General features: G+C 33.0%; 1 protein-coding gene across 1 annotated transcript in view; it reads right to left on the reverse strand.

Moving 5' to 3' along the window:
• The window catches only part of Mid1, a 53,760-nt gene that overhangs the window by 21,554 nt on the left and 9,739 nt on the right, over positions 1-22,467 (reverse strand). Inside the window, exon 2 of the mRNA XM_065351769.1 lies at positions 13,878-14,644. Coding sequence (XP_065207841.1) covers positions 13,878-14,546 — 669 coding nt within the window. The 5' untranslated portion in view covers positions 14,547-14,644. The remainder of the gene's footprint in view (positions 1-13,877; positions 14,645-22,467) is intronic.

The raw sequence follows: 22,467 nt of genomic DNA on the forward strand, positions 1-22,467 counted from the left end.
TTTCGCCAAAAATTGTCAAAAAATACTTGCTTTTTGTCAAAAAACATTCAAGAAGTCTTAACACTGTCTAGGTAATTGCCAAAAAAACAGTGATGCCGAAACTTTTTCATTTCAGTTCAAGTTTTCAGTTTTTAGTATCAGTTTTGCTTTTTCAGTTCAAGTTTTCAGTTTTCATCATTTCTTGAGGTTCAAAAAGAAAATAAAAAGAAAAAAAAGATGATTTTTTTTTCTTTCATGAATTTTCGTACACTAATTCGCTACTTGGTAACAAAAACTTCAAATTTCAAATTCAAACTCAAAAATTATGAAGAATATAATGGGAATTTTAATTGCAGTGATGGCAAAACTTTTACATTTCAGTTCAAGCTTTCAGTTTTGCATTTTTCAATTCAAGTTTTCAACCAGTTTCAGCTTCAGTTTCAGTTGCAAAAAGCCCCGATTCATATTTTTTACAAATAAAATCTCGTTTTTTAAATTGCCAAAAAATCTTGTTTGTTGCGAAAATCGCAAAATAAATCTTGTTCTTTTCTGTTATGTATAATCTACTTTGTTCCCAGAAGTGTCAAAAAGTTCTCCCTCAAAAAAAGTGCCAAAATTGCGAAAAAAAAAATGTTTTGCTTCTCTTCTCAAGTCAAATCATTCAAAAGGTTCTAATTTTTGTCTCGAATTCCAAAAAAGTCCTCATTTTTTGGTAAAATTACTCGAGAAGTCCTGCTATTGGCTAAATTTAGGTCGAATTACTACTTTTTTTGCCGGATTTGACAAGTTGCTTGTAGAGTAGGTATACCTACTCTTTTACCAAAATTATCTAAAAGTCACATGTTTTTGCCAAAATTTCCAAAAACTACTACTTTTTTGTTTAAAAATGTCAGAAAGTTCTGTTTTTTGTCAAAATTATCGAAAAGTGCTGGGTGCTTTTTTCCTGCAAAAATTGCTTCAAAAGTTTATAGTTTTTTGCCAAACCAAAAGCCACCCTTGTCAGCCCGTTTTTCACCAAAATTGCAAAAATAAGTCCAATTTTGTACCAAAATTACGTAAAAGTTCCTCCTTTTTTCCCCCAGAATTGACAAGTAGCCTACTTCTCTTTTACCAAAATTTTCGAAAAGAACTACTTTATTGGACAAAAAATATCAGAAAAGTCATTTTTTGTAAGAATTATGGAGAAGTAAAGATTGCTTAGGTAATTTTTTTTTGCTAAGGTCGCTTCAAAAACTTAGTTTTTCGCCAAACCACAAAATTGCAGATTCGTAGTCCAGTTTTTTTTCATTTTTTCAATCAAACATGGTAAATTTTGCAATTTTTTTTCATCTTTTAGAATTTTGATTTTTTCCATTTTTTGTAAGTTTTCCTTGGAAATAGAAAAATTATGACCCAAAAAAAATCTGGCTTGAATAATGTTGATGCTCCTGTCTACCAAATTGAAACATTTGAAACATTTTGCTGCAAAAGTCCTGCTTCAGCACATCGTAGTCCTACTTATGAGACATCTTGATGTACCTACCTAATATTATTCTTGAAGAATCTTAGATTTTCTTCAATCAGTTGGATTTTTCAGCTTTCCAGCTCATTTCAATTAAAATACACCTAAAATTGTGCAGAGAAATAATCCTATCTTGTTTCAATTTTGCTACTCACTATCGGTGACTCACACATTGCACATGAGAGTGAAACAATTAAAAAAAAAAAAAACATTTCCTAGATTCTGGAAAATATTAGTGAGGAAGTCGTGCTAATCCAAGCAAAGACTCCAGAAAAGATATCAAGCAAGTTTTGGAACCCCTGGATAAATCACTGTGTGAGTTTTGCTCGACACTTTTTAAAATATTCGCAGTTTTTTTGCATCGAAGATTCGCTGACATTTTTTTCAACAGACGAATTTCTGTTGGCATTGATTAATTGGCACGTTCAGATTGTACGCCATCCCCTCCCCCTCCCAAAAAATCCAAAAAAATTATTAATGATGGAAAGCACATTCGAAAAACGTAAAGATTATTTTTTTTCTCCCGGAATTCGTAGGATCTGTCTACTGGGGAGTTTCAAGGTCGCTGTTGAGGTCAGAAAAATGTGAAAGAGTAAGGTCATTGACCTTCCATGGCATCTGAATAGCCTTGGAAGGCACAAATCACCTCTTTCTCATAGTTTTCATAATGAATTTTGATGATAATAGCTAAAAACTATATTGCATATAGGTCCGGAACTGAGGTTTGAGGTCATTGACCTTTTTTGGAGTCTGAGGGTCATATTTATACTTTTGAAATTTTCGAAAAATCAATTTCACAATCACTTTCCTGTTGATAAGCTTCGGTCATTTCCTTCTTATGGTCAATATTGACGATGAGTTCTCGAACATCGGCTTTTTTTGAATTGACTACTTTCAAATTGTTAGAGTGCAGAAAAATTGAGAAAATTAAATTTTGAAAAACAAAGATTCGTTCATCATTTTTTAAATCTTTCAAAATTTTATACGAATATCTAGACTCTTTTGATAAATCATCCAGTCATCTCAAAATGAATGAGACAGCTGCTTTGCATCATTATACGAGTATGTCCACTACTTCTATGCCTTTTCTCCGGATCACATGGATTACCACCCTTATGAAACACCCTGTACCAGACGTGCGTTTTACGTTAACCAAAAAAGTCGAATTATTCGATATTCGGAGCACCGCGAGCACCGAATGCGATCGCGATACGTAAGGAAAAGATTACCGTTCTCGATACGGAGCAGCATATCTTTGGTAAAACTTCAAACAATTGTTGAAAAGAAGATATAAATTTCGAGTAAGGAAAAGAAAAAACTTGGCTCCGAATACGACATAAGTGCCCGTTAAAAGAATTTCCATTAATGCCAAACGTTTCGCCGAAACAAAAGTGAAAAAAAGACCAAAATCGAATTTCTCTAACGAATTATAAAACGCGTTGAATGATTCCAAAACAGAAACGAAAAAAGAAAAAAAAAACGACGCTGAGACAACCGCAATGTGAACTGTACGAAGAAATATTAACGGTCACCCATGCTCGCAAATACACTGAACTACAGTACAAAAAATATAACCAACCGAGAAAATCAATGAAGACAAAAGCCCATTTTGTTTGGATTTTTTCCTTCTTTTTTTTTAAACCCCCATTCTGTAGTGTACGAGTAGGTAGGTATATATACTACGATGCGTTCGCAATCTAAATCCAGTTTCGCGCCGTTAAATAACATTATTTTCGTAACCGAGGCTATGTTATATACGTTTGGGAAAAAAAAATTTTTATGTCCTATAAATTAATAATCGCCTAGAACCGCCCCGAAGATATACTCGTAGCTATACAATTTTGCAGCGAATTTCGCGTCATTTTTAAATAACCTTTTCCGCGCATGTTTTATCCGATAAACGATTGTTATTAATGTAAATGCATGTACTATTTTTTACGGCTGCTTTTTTTTCTCTCTTCTTCTGGGTCTTCCAGCTCGTTGCCATATTCACGTAGCTTAGGTGCCTCTGCCTATATACCTACCAACGAATATATACTCGTATTTTTCCGTCTAATTTTTGAGAATTTTCTCGTTGGTAGGTAGTAGGTACCTACATATGTACGTACACGACTCTTCTGATACAAACTTTGGCAATTATTCATCGTTTTAGGAGCCATTATGTATTTTCCATTTTGCAAACGTGTAACTATACGTACGACCTCATTCTCGCAGTATTTTTCCGTATTTTCAATTAGCACGAAGCGAAATTTTCCTTCCATTTGAAATTCGATTTTATAAAAAAGAAAGAAATATAAATATTTATTCTCAACGTCGCGTCGCGTCGCAAAAAAAAGAAAAAAACTGAACAATATTTCATTGAAAAAATCAGTACCCTATGAAAACATACGACGGAATATGAATGAAAAATTAACAATCTGAAGAGAACGAAATACCAAATTATCATCCGTGTAATTTTTACAATTGCATATTACCGAGCTATATTATTAATAAAAGGTGAGAAAAATGGTTGAATTTTACTTCCCTTTTTTTCCCAGCGGAATGGCTTTTTTATGGCTTCATAAAGTCAATTACTTTTTAATTGGTGATTATTCGTCGTTGTAAAAAGTGATGAAAGTATTTTATCATCGTAAGAAAACATACTAATACTGTAGGTACATTTGCAATGGGAATAATATCCTCGTCGATGTTTTCTTCTGGAGGGAGAGAGGATCATTTATGAATAATAAAATGAGAAAAGGAGGAGTTATTATTGCGAGAAAACCAAGGAGTACTGCTGTTCCCATGTACAGTTTGTCTGCCTTCAAAGAATTGCAGGGACCAATGCATGTGTATATTATTTATTTGAGAGGCTTTTCATAACATTAACATCCCTTAATTTTTATGAGCAAAGTGATATTTTCAAATAAATTATTGTTCTTTGAAATTGATAATTTTTACTTTGTTTTATTCCAAAACTGAAATCATTATTTTTCTATAAAAGTGGTGGTCTCTAAATTTCACTTTTTTCTTAGCATGTAGGTAAGTAGTATTTTTAAAAATGGAATATTTTTGCAGCTAGGTATATTAAATTCAGTTGAATTAGAACCTCGAAGAATTTGAGAATAATAAAGAAAATCAAAAATATATAATTGAAATCTTCAAATAAGTAGATGAAAAGGGATGAATTTGATGTTGGAAAAATAAGATTTATTTTCGAAAATAATCCAAGTAAAAAAAGCTAGCAGAGAGTCCCAAAATCACGTTAGTGCGCTAGCGTTGTCTTAGCGAGTATATAGCTAGCTGGGAGCGAGCTTATGTTCCATAATTTTTGTCAATATAACAGGGTACCTACTCATATTTTTTTTAAACGCCAATTTTTCGGAAAAACCATCAAATTTTAAGTTTTGAAATACTTATGATTTTTCTGAAAATCTATTTTATCAGAGTTTTCAAAAGTTGAATTTTAAACTTCCAACATGAAAGTTCATCTCATCGAATAAAAGACTGAATTTTGAAGAAGAAATTTGCCATTTGAAATGAAAATTCAGATTTTAAAGTGAATGAATGTTGAACTTTTATAATAAGTTCAACTTCAACTATGGAAATGTAAGTTCAAATTTTATAAGATGAAAATGAATTCAAAGCTCAGTTTCTTAAATAAAAATACATTTTTTTGAAATGAAAATTCAACTTTTCAATATAATTCAACGTTTGCAGAAAAGGTTCAACTTTTGCAGAAAAGTGTGACTTTTGCAGAAAACGTTCAACTATTGCAGAAAAGTTTGAAATTTGTAAACAAGTTTGACTTTTCCAAAAAAGTTCAACTATTGCAGAAAATTTCAACTTTTGCAGAAAAGGTCAACTTTTGCAGAAAAGTTCTGTTGTTGATTGTTGATGTTAAAGACCAAGATGCCGGACAGCATAAAATAAAACTTTTTGATGATTATGATGTTCAACTTTTGCAGAAAAGTTCAACTTTTGCAGAAAAGTTCAACTTTTGCAGAAAAATTCAACTTTTGCAGAAAAGTTCAACTTTCCCAGAAGAAGTTCAACTTACCCAGAAAAAGTTCAACTTCTCAAATTTTGCAGAAAAGTTTTACTTTTGCAGAAAAGCTTAAATTTTGTAGAGAAGTTGAACTTTTGCAGAAAAATTTGAATTTTGTAGAAACATTGAACTTTTCCAAAAAAGTTGAACTTCTACAAAAAAGTTCAACTTTTGCAGAAAAATTTGACTTCTGCAGAAAAGTTCACTTTTGCAGAAAAGTTCAACTGTTGCAGAAAAGTTTGACTTTTGCAGAAAAGTTTGACTTTTGCAGAAAAGTTTGACTTTTGCAGAAAAGTTCAACTTCTGCAGAAAAGTTTGAATTTTATATAAAAAAGTCTGCTTTTTCCAGAAAAAAAACTACTTTTGCTGAAAAAGTTCAACTTTAACAGAAAAGTTTCAACTTTTTCAGAAAAAGTACAAAGTTTGTAGATATAGTCCAACTTCTGCAAAAAAGGTTTGGACTTTTGATTTTTAAAAAAGTCGACTTTTGCAGAAAAGTTTGACTTTTATGAAAAAGTTTGAGTTTTACCAAAAAAGTTCAACTTTTGTAGAAAATTTTGACATCTGCAGAAAAGTTAAACTTTTGCATAGAAGTTTGAATGTTGTAGAAAAGTTTGACTTTTACAAAAAAAAGTTTTGCAAAAAAGTTTGAACTTTTGCAGTAAAGTTTGAATTTTGCAGCAAAATTTTAACTTTTGCAGAAATAGTTCAACTTTTGCAGAAATAGTTCAACTTTTGCAGAAAAAGTTCAACTTTTGCAGAAAAAGTGTAATTTTTGATTTGGAATTAAAAATAAATAAAAGAAAATGAAATTGAAAGTCAGCCTTCAAAATGGAAATTCAACTCTCGACATAAAAGTTTGACTTTCAAAATATCTTTTTCAACTTTTGAAATCAACTTGCGATTTTGAGAAATCAAGGTTATGCTTTTAAAATGTGAGTTCAACATTCAAAATAAATTATACAAGTTTAAAGTAAAAATTCAGTCCTTCAAATGAAAGTGTAAAAAGAATAAAATTGTAATCTAATGAAAATCAGCTTTCAGAATCAGAATAAAAGTGCAACTTTATAGGTAGCTTGATGTCTAAATACCGAATTTGAACTTTCAAAAAACAAATTTTAAAATGGAAATCCAATAGGTGCCTATCTGAATTGAAAAGTGAAATTTTGATTTTTAATGTTCAACTTTCAAAATAAAAATTCATAATACGAAATACATAATTGAAATTAAATTTTCGAAATGGAAGTGCACTTTGGAATTGAAAGTAGAACTTTTGAAATAAATTGGTAACTTTTAAAAAATAATTCAATATTTGAAACGAAGGTTGAACATTTTAGAAATAAAGCTTGAACTTTCACGCTAAAAGTTCAATTTTTGAAATGACCACAAGCACAAATTTTAAAGTCAAAATTAACTGTCTGAAATGAAGGGTCTGCTTTTAGTTTGAAAGTTCAACATTCAAGTGATCCATTGAGTGGGAAAGCTACAAGGTTCGCAAACCTGAACGAACGTTGAATTTTTAAGTTTGAATTTACCACACCATTTAAAGGTAATTTTGCAACTTTTTTTTTTGTTAGATTACACAAAATTTAAAAAAAAAAAACAAAAATAAAAATCGTCTCACATTACAAACACCCCCCCCCCAATCGTCTCACCTTAAGGTGTTTTTTTTAGAACATTTCGTCAGTTATGAAACACCCTGTAGAATAATTTTAAAACGGATAGTGTTTTTCCAATTCAGGTTTAAGTATAGATAAAAAAAAGAATCAATTGAAATTTAAAATTATAACTTATTTTTTTTCGTTGTTTACCTACAAAGAAGTTGTTTTGATAACTTAATTTCTGGTTATAAATCATGCACGAAGGACAAGAGAAAGAACGAAGGAGAAAGAAAAAGAGGGAAAATATTAAAAAGCCGAGCTAGTAGTATTCTACAAGGTTATACATAGGATTATGTAGAAAATGACCCATGTCAAATAACGACTACAAAAATCCCTGTTTTTCAAACTAACCTGACATGGTTATTATTTTATTGAATACAAAAAAACTACCCTACGAGGGTAAGTGATTAAGGAGAGCTTTTGTGATAAGTATCGGGCGAAATATTCCATTTCATGAAAATATGTTTCTCATTTTTTTCTCTATATTTTTTTTCGTCCATTTACGTATGTAAGTAAATACGTATAAGTATAGGTAGGTATAATAAGTAGGTTAACTGGTAAAACAAGGATATTTTTATCGTTAACCGAAATACGAATAAAAGAAGAATAGCAGCGAATTTATTTAGGTAACTAGGTATGGTACATATACTCGTAAGATGGCAGGTATTACGAATGTATGCGTAATTACCGAAATGAAATGGGTAAGGAAACGAGTATTAGGAGTTAATTGCGAAAATTAGTCGGCATAAATGGCATTGTTCTCGACGAAATGTTAACTGATTGAAAACTACGGTATTATCATTCATTTTTACTTGCACACGTTGAATTCCGTCGGCACAGCTGTATCGATTTTTCTCGTTAACCGAGTTTTCGGGGGAGATACGACGACGTGAGAGCCGGAATTGCGAAGGGAATTGTAATGTCTGGTGGAGCTGGAAGGTTTTGTAAAGTTTGCGATGGAGAAATACGAGTCTGTAAATTTTCACTTTTTATTGTTTTTCTCTTCTTCAAGTGCAGTTTTCATTATTAACCGAATTCGTCTTGAGATTTACTCGAGCATAACAAGATGATAGTTTGTATTACGAACTGCCAAGTTAATAAAAAATGAATAAAAAAAACGCGTTTTCGAGTCTAATGCATGTGTGTTAAAGTTTTTCATTTTCGCTTTTTTTAACGACAGATAAAAAAATACATAAACTTATAGACGAGCTGCAGAATTATTATCATCGTATAATAACGCGCGATTGTACCGTGAAATTTATCTGCTGCAGGTCTTTACCCGGCGGCGCATAGTTAAACGCTTCGCGATCAGAAAGCCAATTAATAAAAATTCACCGATTCAAATGTCAATTTGGAATTTCGCCTCTCGCAGTCTCGCAGATTTCGACCAAGTCAACATTATTGACTGGCTTTTTAGTATGCGGATTTGCACTGCACACGTAGTCCAGTAAATATATAAAGGCGCGAGAAGTGAACGAATCAGCAGCAACGCAGGAAGGTCGTAGTCGTGCCCGGCTGAAAATGTATCTAATGACCTCTTAATCGAACCGAAGAGTCCGGTAAAATACGTATAAAAGCTTTGCTTGCTATTCTTTTCAGGTGGAAAAGCAGCAATTTTGTTGAAAAATTTTCTCAATAATTCGCCTTCTTCTGATACGAATGTTGCAAAATACCTTACCTACTTATATTACATCGGAATGAAAATTGTAGGGTTTGGGAAATAAATTATGGATTTTTTCCCTCCTGTATGGACTCTTATGTTGGGATGGGGTTGAGCTGTGGTATGAGGGAGTTGAAGGTGTGTTGCGATGAATATAATAATTTGGAAAAAAAATACGATAAATAGGAATTGTGCATATTTTAATGAAATATTGAGTATACGAGTAGAAATCAAAATGTATCCAGAAATTTTTTACTATCTACTCCTAAGTAGGTTGGTATATATTTCAATTAATTATTAGAGGAATCAAAAGTCTGAAAATATTATCATGTAATATGTATTTTTAGTAACCATAATTTGCAAGAATAAAACTGTGCAAGTTCAAAAGTGAGATTCCTAAAATAATACAAAAAACGTCAATATGAGACATGGGTATATATCTCTGGAAATAACTTTTTAATTAGAATATCAAGGTAACACTGAAATCATATGTATTTACCTACCTATGGCCAAAAATGATCCAGGTTCTAAAAAATTGAAATTTCAAAATTTCAGCAACTGAACTTTAAAAAATTTTCAATTTTTCTTCTGGAAAGTGAAGAAGATAATTACATATAAAATTCAGCTCATATTTAAAAATTTTTAAAAATCTCTAAAACACCAAAATGTGACGAGTGTGCCCCGAAAATACCCTCCTAAAATTTTCAAAGTTGAATCAAACAAAAAATTCTTGAAAATTTACGGATCACAATTTTTAAAATGTAGGGTAAAGTTTGAAAAATTATCCCTCTCCATAATACCTTTCTCACACTACCCTCCCCCTCCTCCAAGAATCCTGATCATCAATTCCCTGAACTGCTTTCAAATGGTTCATTTTTATTTACAGATAGGTATAGGTACCTACTCTACTTACATATTATTTTTTTTTAAAAACAATTGAAATGAGATCAAATACTCACCTAACTTTTAAAATTTTTGTTTACCAACTTCATAATCAATTTCGCTGATTTTTCAGAATTTAAAGAAAAAAGAAAGCAAAAAAATAGAAAAAATAAAAGGGAGAGAATGGAGAAAGGGTGGAGGCTGGAGGTATGAAAGGACGTCATGGACATTCTCATGTCACCCTAATAGTACATTTTCATTTTCCCCCAGGATATCCTACTTTAAAACATAACAATACGTATTTACGGCAAACTGAGTAGGCAACTTGTTTTACATCTTTTTTCATTTGAAAAAAAAGCGTAGCTAGTATTTACAGCAAACCAAGCAGGCATTCAAATTATTTTTATGTATTCGTACGATGCTTCTTTGGGATGGATTGAAATTCCTCCTCCGCCCCCGATCTTTCAAATATATCCACACAGAAAAAGATGAGATTTTTTTCATAAAACTCCTTAGTTTTTATAGGTATTATATTACCTACTTACTTATAAATTACTTCATTTTTTAGAACTGTGAAATTGTATTTAGTCCTTTGAATTTTTGAGGGGGGGGGGGATTTGAGCGGTAGAAAAATAATCATTTTCAGATGACGATTTATACAAAATGAAGGAACTTGCATTGGTTTGGGTTTCCAGTTTTTCAATAAATAGGTAACTATAACAGATTTCTCTAACAATAATATGTTTCAAAACATTTATGGAATTCCGAGTTTGATGATGGGGGGGGGGGGGGGGTAGGTATCTTTCTTACAAATCGTGCGTGATTTCAGTTTTCTTCTTAACAGCTGAGAAGTTATTTCTGAAGAAAATTGAGCGTCAAATCCAAAAAGACCTTAATACAGCTGGTGATGAGATTGAGCCTTAAAATAGCCATAGGGAAATTGATTTTGCCCATTACAAAAAAAAACAGAAGATAATAGCCCAGAGGATAGCCCCCGAAAAAATTCTACCTGGGCTGGGCCCTGGTTAAATAAGAAATTAATAGCTTACGAGTTTTGAATTTTTCAGGAAAATTTTATGGAATTTACCATCAGGTGGGGTCACTTTGATTTCGCGAGGTGACTTTGATAGCGCTTATTTTTCTGCACGTTTTGATCTGTGGAGCGAGTAAAACATCGAATTAAATTCGTTTTCCGAGCAAAGTGGTTACACTGATGGTGAATTGATACGATAACAGTGTTGAGTTGGTATATAATTATTTTCGTCCCTGCTTTTAATCGAGTTTTTTAAAAGTGGTAATTTTTCAAGATTTTTTATCACTCAACAAAAGTTGATGTTATAGTATTTTCAGATATGTAATAGAACATTGGCTGATAGTCTATCGTAAAGCTACACTCCTCGGGAAATATCTCCAAAAATTTTGAGTTTCTAGGTTGAGGTGCCTCCGATCCTTGGCCCATTGTTCTCAGTGGGGATGTTATCGATTTTTCATTTTTGAGGCTAAAAATTTAAGTTTTGAGACTAAAGTAAAAATCAATGCCATTTTCGAATTCAGCGTGAAATTTCATCCCATTTTGATAGGTCGCAAAGGTATTTTATTGAATATCTAAAAATTTTGTTAAAAAACTGAATTTTATAAAAAATTGAGGAAATACAGGGGCTTTTATCGCTTTTTCAATAATGTAATATGATGACTTCTTCTCAGCCAAAATTGATGAAATTTTGTATAGTAGGTCTAAGGTGATGAGAAATCATTTTTTGAAAAAAAAAGTACCCCTATCAAAGTGACCCCATCTCGTGGGTGACTTTGATACGGCCTTTGAGGGCAATTTTGAGGCACAAAAAAAAACAAAAACAAAAATCAAAAAGGTCATTTTGTGCGTTTTGACGTACTTTACACACTGAGTGGTGCAATTTTTTCAAAAACATCTTTCTACGTCGTACAGAGCAGAAAACATTTTTTAAAATCAAAGTGACCCCGCCTGACGGTATACGAAAAGCTAAAATTTGGTTTATGGTTTAGAACTCTTTTAGAGCCTCCAGAAAATCAGCCAATTTTGGAATCCTCAGTGTTGAAAATGTGATGAATTTCTTTTTGGCCTTTTATGACAATTTTTTCAAAACTGGAAAATCTGAAAATCTTTTGAAGGCTGCGAAAAAGCTTCAAACCGCTACTAATTGATTAAAGAGATTAAAAATAAAATACAGATCAAAATTTAGGTGTTCTATTTCAATGTTAACAAATTTTGATTTTTTGTATAGAAAATATAAGTCATACGTATTATTGTTCAAAAATTCTAAAATGAAATTCAACGTCTAAAACTGGGCTCACTGGTGTACTTTAAGGGATATTTCAGTTTTCTTCGAGAATTTTTCTGTCAGTTAGGAAACCTCACTTGTAAGCGAGATAATTTAAAGAGAAACCAAAAAATTAAAAATACTTATCGAATTGCTTAAAAAAAAATAATTTAAAAAAATTTTAATCCGAAAAAACTCAAAAATATACAATATTTTTTTTCAGCCATGTCGAAAGTAGCCGTCAAAACACTTTGGTAGTCATAGAATATGACCTAGAAAGAAAGACGATCCCCATAGTTGCAGCTGCTTAATCGCACATTTTGAGATTTTGAGGCATTTCTTTGAAAAAAATTGACCCCTCAAACAATATCATCATTTTTCAACTTATATAATTTCAAAATTGGATATCGAGTAAGTGTATGGATTGTTATTCAAATGGGCGACCATAAATGCATTTTTTTCTGGCTAATCGTTCGTCCTTGGTCATCTAATTTTTTCATAAAATCCGATTTTTAGACTTTTTTGTAAAATATCTAAAACCTTATAGTCTTTCAATTTTTTGTTTGAGCAATTTAAATTTTTTTAAAAGCTACCCTACGATTTCCTATGCACATGGTAGAAAAATGAATGAAACCGAGAGGTGAATGACCCAGAGATTTCCGCATAAGAACTCATTTTTAGTAGTTTAGCCGAATTTCTGGCATTTTCTTCCAATTTTCAAAAAAATCTGACCCCCAAAACTGACAATTTAATTATATATTTTTACGCATTGGAGGACAAGTCTCAAAATATTAATAATAAAAAAAAGAAAGAAAGAAAAAGAAAAGACCAATTGAATTTTTTTCATCAAATTAGCATGGAAATCTTTATTTTGAAAACTAACATCAGAATATCTGGAATTAATGACTTATTATGATTGGGTATGCTAAAGTTTTTATCACAGTTTTCCCTACTGAAACCTCAATTTGGGAAAACTTAAACTCAAAAGGTAAGGTAGGTAGGTACATTGTTCTGATTTTTATTAAAATCTCATTGATTAGTAGGTACAATTATGCATTGATTTTACAAATTTAACATTGATGAAATTTTTCTTTTTATTCTAGAGGAAAATGATTGGATTAGAACAGGAGGTAAGGAATGTCCGAGAGTGATCTGATCTGATCTGATCTGATCTGATCTAATCGAATCAAATCTAATCAAACTGGCCTGAGCAGGTCTGATCAGATGTGAGCAATCATGATCTTATAGGATCTGCTCATTGTTTCTTGTGTGAAGATGCTTTCATCTGTTCAGATAAGCGCATTTCCAATCAGATGTGTGTATGTCAGTACGACCAATTTCTAGCTTGGTTCGATTAAATCTAATCCCCCTCCCCCGAAATACTTCAAGTTTTATTGAATTATTGTGGATTTTTACTTTTTATTCGAAGTAACGAGATGTATGTACATAGAAGGTTGTGTACCTACCATAATAATAAATGATTGAAATTAAATAGGTGTTATTAAACGTGAGTGTCTCGATGTTAGTTTATTGCTTTTAGACTCTCGATGAGTCAAATTTTGACCAAAAATAAAATTAATTATTCTATAAAAATTAGATTGCATTCATAAAAAATAATTCAAGTTCAGAACTGGGAAATTGTAATGTTTCAAAAAATTTGACGGTTTTAATGAATACATCGAAATATTTCGAATTTTGAACTCGAATAAAATGGATTTGTCCCCTTTGACCTATGTGGGTGAAACAACTAGATAGGTACCTACCTAAGAACATTTTTATGCATCATAATTCAATAAACTCTTTTCTTATATCGTACTACGAGTACATACATACATTATATACCTATTTGATGAGTGACATGTATATTTACCTTGCACTTTTGACAACTATTAACCGAATAATTTTGATTGCAATCGTATCTGAGTAAAATCTGTTCAAATTGACACGTAACTTTGGCTACAAAGGCATCCAATTCCAATAGATCACGCACATGCCGTTCACACTGTTGCGGATCTTTTAACGATTCGTCGGCATTAGGCACAGCCTCTCGGACCGAGTGTTCGCAACAGTGTCTTAACCGAATCGACGACCAGTCCATCGACCACGGTTCGGCGCAGTCTTTTTCATTAAGGTAACGATGGCAAAACGATTTTCTCGAGTCGCTTCGCTGTTTATCGGAGCAGGGCGCCGCGCACGAAGGCGGACCGGGCCCTTCGCTTATTTGGCCGGTGATTCGCATCCTAGGCTCTTGTTGTTTCTGAAGTACTTGCTGGCAGTCTGAGCTTATAAATTCAGAGGTTATGATCTGGTGGTGACAAGAAGTATGCGAGGAAATGGCGGCGGTGGCAGATTTCTGTTCTGGTTGCGATGACTGTGATGGAGACGAAGAAGAGTGTGAAGATGATGAAGATGATGATGATGATGATAAGTACGTAGTTGTCGGATAAGAACTGCAGTGAAAACAGCTTGGAAACGTAGTCATCAAGTAAAGAGCTAAGAGTACCAACCACACGCAGCTGAAGAGTTCGCCCAAGGGCATTGTCCAACCACTGCCGCCAGCGGTGTCGTCACTCTTCCAATGCTACCGAACCAGCACCACAACCGACACGAAATAGATCGCATTGCTGCTGTCGGTACCTGTAACAGAAAATTTTTCATCGTTTAAATATCTACATATTATTGTAGTTGAAATGAAATATGAGTACTGTGGCACTCAAATTTGCCAAATTGTGTCTAATCTACCGGAAAAGCTGAAGCTCGTTTAGACTGTAATAAAAATTACCACTAGAAATAAGCTCAAAAATTAATGGGGATATTTATATTTATAGCGAATGTTTCGCAGACCCTATAATTTTATACAAGATCTGTCTGGTGCTGCTCCTATACTATCAAGATCGTTATACGTACCTACGTATCACTATCAACTGAAAGAAACCTATGTCAAAATTTCCACGACTTCAAAAATATCAAATATTGCGTTTCCGAATATTAAAATATGTGATGGCTTGTCAAGATGTACATATTTGTGTATAGGGAATCGATACGTTTCCGATCCTTCGAATTCACCCATGTTTCCTATTTTTTGTCAGGGTTTTTTTTATTGCTCTCTTCGCCAATTTTAGTCGAATTGAATATATGTAGTACTCAGGTACAACACAATGGGTATGCTTTGTACAAACGTCGGCAGAAAAACGATTAAACGTTCTAGAAAACTGACCAGGAACTTCACGAACATGCAGCAATCGGTTTGACTTGTTCTTTCTTCCTTTTTTTTTTTAAAAAAAAAAGTGAGAGAACCTCTAGGTTAGCCCTCCAAAGAATTTACAGCTGCCCAATCGTTAAATTGCGGGTCCCACGGGGGTCCAAAGGTTTTAAAATTTCTTCATTTTGACCTGTTTCACCAATAAAAAAAGTGTCTTTTTTGGTCATAAGTCGAGTTTTTTTTAAAAATTTGGCCGTGATTCCAAAAAAGGTATGTTTTGAGCCTTAAAATATGTACTTATCAAAAAATTGCCCAAAAATAGTCAAAAAATGCAATTCGCTGGGCCGATAAAATTTTGGGAATCGTATTTTCCGAGTTGATCACCCTGAAAGTTGCAGCAGCTCAATCGCATTTTTCGACTTTTTCTGGACCATTTTTTGAAAATTTTGGGCCCAAAAAATATCGATTTGGATGCGCAGGGTTGAAAATCGCACCGAAACTCCAGGAAACTCGTTTTGTGACTATAGAAAAGACGATTCCCAAAGTTTTATAGCTGTTCAATAGCATTTTTAGACTTTTTTGGGGCAATTTTTCAAAAAATTTGAGGGCCAAAAAATATCTTTTCTGATACATCGATTCAAAATCACCCCCAAATTGTAGAAAACTCACCTTGTGATGAGAAAATACAATTTCGAAAGTTGTAGTTGCCCAATTGCATCTTTTGGGACTTTTTTTTGAAGAAATTTGGAGGCCAATTATTTGGAAAAATAGTGTCGAATCTACTACACTCTCGCAAGGTTCACTTATGAGCAGGGGTGTTAACCTTAATCCAAAGCAATGGGATGGGGTGAATTTTTTGAAAACAATTTTTTCTTTTTCGCAGAAATTTTTTAAGAATTGCAGGATCTATTTTAGGCTCTAAAATAGAAAGGTTGTGTGTGACCAGTGCTTTCACTGAAGCATTTGCCAAATGCCAAAGCCATCACCAAAGTCTTTTTTTAGGCTCTAAAATAGAAAGGTTGTGTGTGACCAGTGCTTTCACTGAAGCATTTGCCAAATGCCAAAGCCATCACCAAAGTCTTTTTTAACATGAAAACAAGCTGAATTTCATCTTTTTAAATTGTTGAAAAAATTTTAAAATACACTCAACTCCTTCACAAATGGAGGATCTTCTACAGTCTAGAAAAAAACTAATGACCCACAATGGATTGGAGATTTAATTCTCTAGATACTAATCATAATCATTTTTTTGAGAGGGAGAAAGTGGGTCCTTCGTTTAACCTCCCAAACATTTTTTCAAGTTTTAAAAGGGCATAGACGCAACAAAGCTGATGATGGAGAAGAGATGAGAATATAACCTAGAAACCCACATGTGCTTTGTTGATCTGGAGAAGGCGTATGATCGAGTCAAAGGAAGAAGTTGTTTGAAATCCTGAGGAAAATCAAAGTGAACGAACAAATAGTACGCTCAATTGAAGAAATATACATGGATAACGTAATAAGAGTAAGATCTGGAAACATGTCGGAAGCAAAAAAGATAGGAAGAGGAGTAAGACAGGGATGCCCAATGTCATGTAGTCTGTTCAACATCTACTTCGACGACATGATTATAGAATGGCTGAAAACCAAGCTAAAAGGGCTAGATATCAATGACACCCATGTCAATACCCTGCTGTTTGCTGATGATCAGGTGATCTTTGCTGACAACAAAGATGACTTGCAGAGAGCGATGCACAACCTTCAGAAAGCTGCTGATAAATATGGTATGAGAATCTCGTCGTCAAAAACAAAGGTAATTGCCTTCAAGGGGAAAGAGCCAATACCCAGTAAAATTGTTGTAAATGGACTGCCAGTGGAACAAGTTAAAATCTTTAAATATCTCTGATGTGAGCTATCATATGAAGGAGAAGTCAACGCACAACTCAAGATCAATAAATTCCTGAGAGTAAGCGGAGCAATAAAGTTGAACCGAGCCATTCCTCCAAGAAAAGTCAGAGCTAAAACTCAAATAAGAATCTACAATATGCTGGCAAGACCAATGCTGCTGTATGGAAGTGAAACAAGGCCGATGAGAAAGGATATAAAAAGCAGAGTAACCACAGCGGAAGTGAGATTCATGCGAGCCACGGCAGGATATATATCGCACCTCGGGAGTAATAAGGTTACATCTCAAAAAAGTGAAATTTTACAGGAGAGTGATTTTCTTTTTTTTCAAAACTTGATTCAATATTTTTATCAACTTATAATTAATTGTGAGGAATGAATAGCACCTCATTTTAAAGATCTGGTATCCTACCTTCATTTAGCATAAGAACACTTTGAAAAATAAAATCTTAAAGAGGAAATATTTCAATGTTTGGAAAACATTTTGAGTTAGAACCTTTCATTAAAGTTGATGTGGAGGCGGAAGGAAGCGTCCAAAAAAAATTTCATTTTAACAAAGTTGTAGAGAATTAAATTTCCAATCGACATAATGTCATTAGTTTTTTTCTAGAGTCCTTAGTTTTTGAGTTTTTCTCAAAAAACTAAAATTTCATTATATTGATAGATTGCCCCCATACATTACGCAGCCCATGACATTTCACTGACTTTTTGCGGACCGACGTTTGGTTTGCACTAGCAGGGGCGCGCTTGATTTTTTCCATGTGTTCTCAAAGCAGCTCACTGCTTTGCCATGAAAAGAAGGTATATACTCCATCAGGTTGGAGAAAGACTTATATTTAGCCTTTGTAATTCAATTTTCAATTTTTAAGGAGGGCTCCCCACTCGAGTGTATGTTTTTTATATATTCCCCAGACTTTTTCCACCACCAAAAAAATGTTTTCATTCACTTCCAGAGAGGTGAGGAACTCGAATAGCTCATGATAGTAACGCCAAGTTAATAAAATCGGATAATGCAGGTCTTTAGTGGTATTCTGCCTCATATACACACTGTGTTCACTTGTTTTTGAATGTCTGTAGCGAGTGAAAACAGAACAGACTTACTGGGCTGCAAAAAGTCCAGATGGGCCGCAAAAGGTCTGAGGTTTATCTAGTATGGGCTGTGTAATACCACTTTTCATGTGTACAAATATGTGCAAATTCATTTTTCTGAAAAGTGATCAATTTTTTAAAAAATTTCCATTTAGTACAAACCAATAAAAAATGCACTCCTTGTGACTATTTCTAACTGACAAACATTCAAAACAATCAAAACTGTTTGTTAACACTTTGTAGGTATGTACGAAATTTGCTCAAAAAGGTGGAGTTTTTTGAGATGTACCCTTATAACTCCAAACAACTTGCAATGTTGTTGGGATTTTGAGTTAGGCCATTTGCGTTTTTTACAAGATCTACATAATGTACCCAACTCAAAAGTGTTATTTTTTGTTGAGGGGGGTCATACAAACCCCAAAAATGCAAAAATGTCAAAATCAATTTTTTTGAGATGTAACCTTATTACTCCCAAAGTGCGATATGAGACGAGATGGGAAAAGGAACGAAGACAACTTGAAGGAGCTAGGATGCAGAGCCAATCATTAGACGAGTGAAAGATTACAGAAAGAAATGGCGAAAATACGTTGATAGAATGCCTGATGAACAGTCCCCTCGAAAAGTCAAAGAATACACTCCAACTGGCAAGAGGAGCAGAGGAAGACCGAAAAAAAAACTTGATGATACCGAGCAATTCTTCTACAGTTGCCCAGATGGGCTGAACAGCTCACTGGGTCAAAGTTCAATGATGATGATGAAAATTTGCAGATCAATTTCTCAACATTTCTACAAAGTATCACAATTTTTATTAATTTTTGAAATTTTTTGTTTTTAATTTTTTTTGTTTACTTACACTTCTTACATTTTTTACTGCTTTTTAATAGTCAGGCCACCATAAAAACATACCATTCTATGATAGCAATATTTCAATTTATTTTTTTCAATTTTTGCAACGTTATCCCACGTTGAACGAAAAAAGTAACACCGATTCTAAAAACTTGAAATTCATAAACTAATCAGATATCTTTCAGACAGAGTAATTGAAAAATTGGCTCTCAATCAATTCTACCTCTCCCCTCCCCTCCCCGTCTTGAATTCAAATGCACATATATTTCAATCATTCCGGAGCCGGTATATAGCCAAAGTTATTCGGGAAATTTTCCATAACGAACGAATCAACGTCGAATGCTATAAAATCAATAATTAAAGAAGTATAGGAACTATGCATCGGAAGAATTTTCAATTGTTAAAGTTAATTTCTACCCTTTGTTGGGAAGTTTGCTAAAATACTGGAAAAAATACAACTTTATAATGTAGGCTTTGAAACGACCGGAAAATGTGTCGAATCGATTTAGGAGTTGGATAATTGACGAAGTTTTCAACTTTTAGAGTGAAATACACAACGCGTTCGATTTATAAATATTTTTCAATTATTTATTAAAACAAAAATGTTTCCAATAGTTACTGGTCTTTACTTGAAAAATTTGTGGATGATTAAATGTAGATGGTAGTTCATTAGTTACATGTACTGGGTACACCTATATTCATGAAAATATAGGGCAACAATTTAAAGCAAATTTAGATGGAGAAAGGGGTGAGAAGGAATGCACAAAACTATTTATCCCACTCGTACTTTCAACTTTAATTTCGTTTAGATCTCACTTATTGCGATTTTTCTGAGTGTTCTGTCGTGATTCGTAATCAGCAACCTATCTTCGCTATCAGAAAATGAAATTGCTTGATGGGTAAAAATTCCTTAGAATTATTTTAGGATAAATAAAGAAAATCTACTGAACAAACATTTAAATAAGTAGGCACTTCTTCAACTAAATTTTACGCTCTAACGCCGTCTTCTTTTACTACATTCAACCACCCCCTTCTCCATTTTATACTCGGGTTAGTAAAAAAAAAAAATGAAAAACAGATGCAACCTAAATTGCCCATTCATCATCATTAAGCTATGAAAAATTGCCGTTAGAAAATTAGGCAACTTATTGATCTCTTATGTTTCACTTATACATAGATAACGTAACGTAACTTTCAATTTTAATGGCACACGCGAGGTATAAGCTAAATTGTCGCTTCGGGTAGTCGAGCTACTGTGTTCGTAGAGAGCATGGCGAAACGAACGAAATACGCGTGCGCAACGGCGTTCGATTTATTTTCGAAAAAAAATTTTGAGTGGTATCATTTACACGATAATACACTTCAACTATTTTATCATTACTGAACTATTCGCCTCATTTTGTTGGTATAAAATGTAAGTATACAACGAGTAAAATGCAATATTTCAAATAAATCAACATTTCGGTGCCGTAGGTACGTGTATGGTACGCGTATAGTATAGCTTTTTGAAAGAGAATTGCGAAAATTAATAGAATACGACATGTGTACCGTATACTCAATGCTGGATAAACTAAGGCAAAAAAGTTTAATTAATTTCAGCAGCCGACGAATCGTTTCTTGAAAGCGATAACGAGTTATCAAAGTTGTAATGTTGATAGGATTAATGAACCACCGAAATGTTGACACTTCGATTATTTTTGTATAAAAGTAAAGTATCATGGTACCGAGTTGAGTTGATTTTTTTACGTCTTTTTTTCGCTGTTTAAAATACCGCTGCTGGGAACATTTTTTAAAACTAATTGAATTCCACGAGATAACGATAGGTATGCGAGATGCTATTCAAAAGATATGTGATTCCTTTGATTTTGCGAACAATTTTTATAATTATTTCGGAAAGATGAAAATTGCTAACGTAGGTATAAAATATTTAATCGTGTGATAATTATTATTTTAACTTACGTGTGAAATAAAATAGATTACTTAGGGGCTTGTACCTTACCTACTCAATTCAATGGAACAGATATTGGAACCCGTGTTTATTTATAAAAATGATTGGGCGGTAGATGAATAATAGGATGGGTTGAGGTGTGTTTTTTTTTTTTGAAAAATGAAGGGAGATATTGAAAAACGAACTTTAAATGACGTCAGCAGAACATGCGTGGATGAAAAGCGCATGCCTATATGAGTTGTATATAAATTTGCGCGGTATGTTTACAGATCTTGATATTTTCAGAAATTATAAAAATTATTAAAGAATGTATTACTTATTCGAAGTGAGCATTATTGATTATTTCGTTTGGTATACGTATTTATCGAGGAATTGTTGAGAAGTGTTAAGAAAATCAGCAGTAAGCAGAAAAATGAAATACAAATTATTCAAAAAAAAAATGGTTGGTTAAAATGTAGCTATCTTAAAATAAGTATGTAAAAATTCAAAAATTGAACAACTCTTATATGACAATATCAATCAATCGAAGGAGCGAAAAAGGTGGCGTAGTCTAACTTGCACGAATAGATCGAGAGCAGGCTTGATAACTGAAAACAGGGGCAAAAGATGTTTGATTTCTCGCTCACTGTGTGTCGAGTGTTTGTTTAATGGCAGACCTCTGAATATTATTTCGTAATGTTTCAACAAAAAATACATGGGAGGGGGGAGGGAGGCAAGAGAAATTCAATAGACTTTTGGTGCATTAATGGGATAGGAATATATTTTTGCATATTCCTTATGACAATGGGACTAGGTACCTATTTAGAAAGATCTTTGCAGTCTCCCGAAATTTTGAAAAATCAAAAAAAAATTCCTGGAAAATCAATAAGATACGATTTTGTGAATGCATCTGGATTTTAATAAAAATGTAATAAATAAATAAATAAAATTCAATTCTTAATAAAGTGGAAGGAGTCTTTTAGAAAAAAAAACTAAAGCATGTAATAATTGAGTGGAAATTCATTTCTCTACAACTTTGGTTCTTACAATTTTTTTTTAAAGTTCCTTCGTTAAGTCTCCAGAACATTTCAAAGTTTCTAACATATTACATAGGTAGATAATTATAGAGATGTGCAGTCTGAAAAGTGAAATTAAGTATGTACTTTTCTTTCAATAAAAAGTCGAAAAGAAAAGTTCATATGTACTTTTCATTTCACTTTTCAGTTTTCATTTAAAAAAAAAAGCAAGTGACCAATCAATTTACTTATCAGAGAACACTGACTTCATTGATGAAGTCAAATATCAAGTTTCACTCTATCCACTCTTCCACCATTGCTTCAATCGAAAAAACTAACGTCAGATTTGTAATCAATGGGCTCACGTTATGGTCACAATTTGGATGTTTACCTCTTCCACGCCCCCTACACACCGATCAGATTCGTAATATGTAGGTATATGAGCGCTGAATTGAATTTTGATATTTTTCACTACGTTTTTTTTTTCAGAACTGAA

The sequence above is a fragment of the Planococcus citri genome, chromosome 2 (genome assembly GCF_950023065.1).
Source record: "Planococcus citri chromosome 2, ihPlaCitr1.1, whole genome shotgun sequence".
NCBI classification, from domain to species: domain Eukaryota; kingdom Metazoa; phylum Arthropoda; class Insecta; order Hemiptera; family Pseudococcidae; genus Planococcus; species Planococcus citri.